At 38.2% G+C, this 6,000-nt stretch overlaps 1 protein-coding gene across 1 annotated transcript in view; it reads left to right on the forward strand.

Moving 5' to 3' along the window:
- Positions 1-5,122, forward strand: part of SLC16A1 (solute carrier family 16 member 1) — a 35,902-nt gene extending 30,780 nt beyond the window's left edge. The window contains exon 5 of the mRNA XM_082833805.1: positions 2,003-5,122. Coding sequence (XP_082689931.1) covers positions 2,003-2,280 — 278 coding nt within the window. The 3' untranslated portion in view covers positions 2,281-5,122. The remainder of the gene's footprint in view (positions 1-2,002) is intronic.
- Positions 5,123-6,000: the final 878 nt, after the last annotated feature.

Raw genomic sequence — 6,000 nt, forward strand, 5'->3', positions numbered from 1 at the left:
TGTATGTATAACCACCTTTAAAATACTGTTGGTGATTTCTTTTTAATTGTGGAATTTATTCAGCAGTAATATTTAAAATAATAACAGTAGGTACCAGGTGAGGGCTCACAGTATACCAGGGACTGTCCTAATCTTTTTCTGTATTTTGTCATATATTACAAGTGTGTGGTGTCAGACTGTTATTGTTCCTGCTTTATAAATAAAGAAATAGAGGCTTCTAAAAGTGAAATAACTTGTCCAAGATCACACAGCTAGTAAGTGACAATAAAACCCGGTGTATTATTCTCTTAAGAATGCTAAATGGTTTACATTTTAAAATTATTATTGCTACAGAATGCAACTATAATTTGGACTTCTGGATGTGAGTCATGCTTTTGAGATTATGCACCATAAAGTAAGGAAGGATACATAACAGAAGATCCACTACTGACCTGTCCACCCTCTCTCCTCCCTGTATATACCCAAGGAGATTCCAAATCCTGTCTGTTTTTGCTGCCTAAATCTCTTTCTAATCTGCCCGTTTTCTCTCCATCACAACTACCACTCTTATCCAAATCTCCTATCTTCTGTCAGTAGGCTTCTAACTTTACCCATATCCAGTCTAGCTGTTCTTCGTCTCTTAGAACACTCCAGTTGCTTCCCACGTTCTCAGGGTGAAGATCAGATTCCCTGCTGTGGCCTACTAGGTCCTGCGTGGCCTGGCCCACCTGTGTCTCGAGCCTCATTTCCCACCACTCAGTTTGCTCTCTGCTTCTCCTCTCACACCCTGTGCTTCCTCCTATCACCTGCCTTTGCACTCGCTGTTCTCTGCCCTGAGCCTTTTCCCATCTCCCTTCTCCTTGATAACTCCTATCCTATAGGTCTTGGCTAAGGTTACACTTTAAGAAGAGGCTTCCTGACCCTAATTGCTGGTCTAAAACCCCTATTTTCTGCCTTCAGACGCTCCTTGTAGCACTTGTCACAGTCTGTGTAGTTATTGGATTAACACTTCTCTTCTCCACTGAGCTGTGGATGTTACCTCCTTTGCTCACCCTTAACTCAGGGCCTAGCAGACCCAGGGCCGTGTGTATATTTAGAGAATCAATAAGTATTGCTGAGTGCATGATGCCCTATGTTGGAAAACCGTATGGAATTATATTTGAATTGGTTATTATGTCCTTTATATGTGTAGGGTTTTCCATAGTTTAATAAATACTATTTTGAGATGCTAATAAATTTTACTGTAACAAGGAATTCATGGCCGAGAAAAGTTTGGAAACGCCAAAGTAAATAAGTTTCTTTACTATCAGGTCTAATAAAGCCTTTAATAGAAAAGACTATGTGTCATTTCCAAATTTACTTGACTTTGCAAACACTAGGGAGTACCCTGTAGCACAGAAGTTATGGTGCAGGCCTCAGAGTCAGACTTGCTGGGTTGAATCAGCCAACCTGTTTCATTTACAAGCTTTGTGACCTTGGACGAGTTACTTAAGTTTTCTGTACTTCAGTTTTTCTGTTATACAGTGGGGATGATGGTAGAACCTTCCTGTTGTGAGGATTAAGCACTTAGAATGGTGGAAAGGTGTTGCTGTTAGTTAATGTTTTAGCAGAGGATGAGTGTTCACAGGAACGCCCTTTGGGAAGTGCTGATGTCAGAGAAAGTGCATTGGCCTGGGAGACTGGAATTAGCTCTATGGCCTTGGGCAAGACTACTAAACCTCTTTTGAGCAACAAATTTTTCCATTGAATATTGAGAGGATTGACTCTAGGTGGTCTCTAGGATTTCCCCAATTCAAATTTGCCAAGATTTAATTATTTTCAAGTTCCTAAAGTTAACAGACTGCGCAGGGCCATCCAAAATCAGTGTGACATTATAAGTAAAAGATCAGATAATTATGAGCAGTTTCTTTTTAGATAATTAGTCATTTATGGGCTCTTTGAATGGATTCTTAAGCTTTATTTGGGAAAGGGCGTAACTGTCTACCCACATAATTTTTTTTTTTTTTCTTTTTGACATCTTTAGGTCGTCTCAATGACATATATGGAGACTACAAATACACATACTGGGCATGTGGTATAATCCTTATTGTCGCAGGCATCTATCTTTTCATCGGCATGGGCATCAATTACCGACTTCTTGCAAAAGAACAGAAAGCTGAGCAGCAGCAGAAAAAGGAAAGTAAAGAGGAGGAGACCAGTATAGATGTTGCTGAGAAGCCAAAAGAAGTTACCGATGCAGCAGAATCTCTGGATCCTAAAGGCATAGAAGGAGGCCCCAAGGAGGAGGAGAGCCCAGTTTGAACCTGTGGGGCTGGTGGGTAAATGGAGCAGCTCATGACCCCAAATGTTCTATTGGCCTGTGATCTACCAGTGGTGCTCAATGCAAATACTGGACATTTCTGTGGGAATCATACCAGGGGTTCGTTGATGGAATTTTTGTTTCACTCCTTACCAGTAGCCTGGGCTAAAAATGTCATAGCCTTTGGGAAGGAAGTGTTTGAAAAAGAATGAGAGAAGGAAGTTGGTTTGTGTTTTTGTTTGTTTAAATCTTTGCTTTTAACAGTGTCATGATAATGTGCTGTGATAGTGTGATAATAATATGTGCCTTAAGTTTTAGTCTTTAGGGAGCCTTAACTTTTAAAACCTTTCTGCTTAATTCATCCATTTTAAGTGTTCTGTTACAAGGAAAAATAACTAGTTTGAGGCAAATCTAAAATTTAATCTTGCTTCATTGTTATTTGTAATAATAGTGTCAGACATTGTCACTAGAAGATTTGAAAGTTGGGGTTTTTATAAAATCCTGACTAAAATATTTTCCTAGCATCAATAGTTGCTTGGCATATGTGCCTGCTAGATATATATTTAGGAAATTTAAGGCATAAAACTTTGCAAACATCTTGGCTGTTCTAGATGCACTGTACTCATCAGTACACCTCCTCCAGTTATCTTTTCTTGGTTTGCTTATTAGAAGCCAAGTGCTTGAGGGTTGACTTCATTAAATTACTATTTTTGCTCCCCTTTCCAAAGATAAATTTTGAGTGGTCATAGATCACCGCCCCTTTTGAGATCACATAGTATTTCCCCCCCACACACTGGAAAAATTAGTATTAAAATACACAAAACTGTGTATTTGTGCCTCCTCAGTAAATTAAACATAGACAGGCATTTCAAACAGCAGCTGAATTCAGCTTAGGTTTTTCCAAAACTTCAGTTAAACTGTGAGACTTGGAATCTTTTGTTGTTGTTTTTCCTGGAGTTTTCCCCCTTTGATTCATAGTGGTTCCATTTATAGCCACATCTAGCTTAGCACTGTGTGTGAGATAGTCTTTGTGTGTTCAGTTTTTTGGGTTTTTTAAAAAATATTTGCTAATTAAAGAGACCCATAGAGATTTGGCCCACACAAACCAATAAGGATAAGATTGGGAGAGAAGTTGCTATGTTTGCTTTAATAAGTAACTCCTTTTCTTTTTCTTATAAGGCCTTAAAGAAAATTAATGTTTTGCTTCGAATTATTAGACACATTCTTACTCTTTACATAAACCTAAAGATTTTGTGACCCTTTTCACTTATCTGAAAAGTAGAGAAATGGGTTTAGTATAAGGATAGGAAGGAGGATGGACCAGAATGAAAACTGTAAATATTTTTTCACCTAATATCTTTTAAATGGTGGCAGGAGGATAATGATAGACAGTCAATAAATTATATTCAATGCATTTTTAAATGTCATTGTAATTGACAGTGTGAAAGTATAGAGGCTTTTAAAAGCCTTAAGAGGCTGGCTTTTTAAAATAAACTTTTTTTTTTTTTTAAGAAATGTTTCTTCCATGTGCTTATTTTCTTGAGGAAAATATTTTGTGTCTTCACTTTTATTATCAAGATTCAATTTGGCCCTTCCTAATGTAAATTATTCAGCTTATGTGTGTTGGGATTTGTGTATATGGCTTATTTTGATTTTTCTCCTTACCTCTTCTTTAAGGCAACCAGGAGGGGAATTTTTTGAAACGACCTCTCTTAAAGCATTTTGAAACCAGAGCAGTTAATCTTAAGGATACAATGAAAGCTCCCCTTCTGTGCCCATGACAGATGGAGGAGGAATTTTAGTGGAGAAGCCTACTGTGATTGTTGGCAGGCTTGGCTCCAGTTTGGACTCTGCCATTTTGCATGGACTTAACCTCTGTGTACCTGTTTCCCCTTCTATAAAAATGAGGATCACCCTTGAGTAAAGTAATACAAGTAAAAAATGTGAGGTGGGGGGAGTAAACCTGGTATATGAGATGATTTTTCCCCATCCCAGTTGTTAAGCTACATCCACACATAAGACCCTACTTAGTCTTTTTCCGTTAGTTGAATCTTGTTAGTGAAGTGAGGGGGTTTTGGTGCAGACTGACCATTTATCAGAAGGAAGTGTTCTGAAGTTGCTGTATTCTGAAGCAAAGTTTAAAAACTGGCTCAAAGCTGGACTAAACAAACCTTTTATTACCCAGTCCAACTCTGACTTTTTCCCACTGAAGATACAAGCTTAAGGGATTTATTCAAGATCAAGTTTGGTAACAGAGCCAACACTAAAACCCGATATAGGCCTACTCTGCCATCTATTCCTTGTTAACAATCAACTAATCCTCTCTGTGTTGCAGTGTTGTGTTCAACACTGGATGCATCTGGGCTCTCTGACTGGGCAGTCTGTTGTCCCTTGCTCCATATGAGGATTGACTAGACTTTATTTCAGTTGACACAGCTTCAGTGGCTGCTTTGGGAGAATAGAGTCCCTGCCTATCTTTGCGTTGTTCCACACTCTGTAAGTCACAGAGAACATACAGCTCTCTAAGTAGTTGTGCCCAAAGAGGCTTGGGACTGTTCAAGAGTATACTCTGAAATAGCCTCCCAATTCAAATCTGGAAAATCATTTAAGAAACTGATAGGTTGGACAGTTGTAGATGATCATGATAACAAGACTATATTATCACATTATAGTCCTCTATTGAGAACTGAAATTATCTTAAACTATTCAAAATAATTTCTACAAAAAATATTCAGGAAAGGATGATGCTAAAACAAATTATGGAAAATTCAGGGAGGTATTTTTATCCCCGATTTAATCACACTGATGAATAATCCTCTTATTCTTGGGTTGTGTGAATTTAGTAGTTTGTGCCATAGATTATATATGTCAATATTAATCCTGTATTTTAAAAAGGAAAAAAATTGTTAAAAGCCATTTAATATATGAGCCAATGTTTTATTATATTGAATTTCAGATTGATAAATTGGGTATTGGTTTATATGAAAAACCTCAGTGTCTGGGTTTTACACCTTCCCTAGCAAATGGTAGTAAACTTAATTATCAGGCGTGTGCCCCCTGCCCCCTCCTTATGGTTGGAAAGATGAGGAAAGGTTAACAGTAAATTTCCACCTTCGCAACAACATGGCTTGTTTTAATCAGCTCAGGCACTTGAAGAAAGAGGTTAGTGATAGACTTCTGTCACTGTGAAAACTTGATAAGGAAGTGATGGCCTAAGCTTGCCTGGCTTGCCCAAATGTGAGAAATTAAGCCAAACCTCCTTAGATGCTTCTAATCTGAAGCATCTAAGGAGGTTTCAAGTACATCGTTCCTGAAACGTGTTCTAGCTTTGTATCCTTTCCCCCATTTAGTCGGGGCCATAGTGACAATCATTCAGTTGAGAGTGATTGGCAGAGTATCTTTCTCCTCAGCTGAACAGCACTGATTTACTTACTTTTTGCTGACTTTTACCTTGACTTGCTAGAGGAGACTGGAACAGCTAGCAAAGGAATTACAGCCTACCGGTTGCTTAACAATAAAGACTGCTAGGGTTAAGCATCAGCTGTTTTCTTTTGTAAGGTATTAATAATTAGTACCATCCCCCACTAGGGTTGTCATGAAGGTTAGTTGATAGGTGACAGCTTGTGTTAAGTAAGGGCTTAATAAGGGTAGGCACCTGACTATTAAAAAAAAAAATCAAAGAAAAGTGGTACCTGGGAAAAAATTGAGCTCTTCTAATTTCC

Source organism: Leucopleurus acutus, assembly GCF_964270905.1.
Source record: "Leucopleurus acutus genome assembly, chromosome: 2".
NCBI lineage: Eukaryota > Metazoa > Chordata > Mammalia > Artiodactyla > Delphinidae > Leucopleurus > Leucopleurus acutus.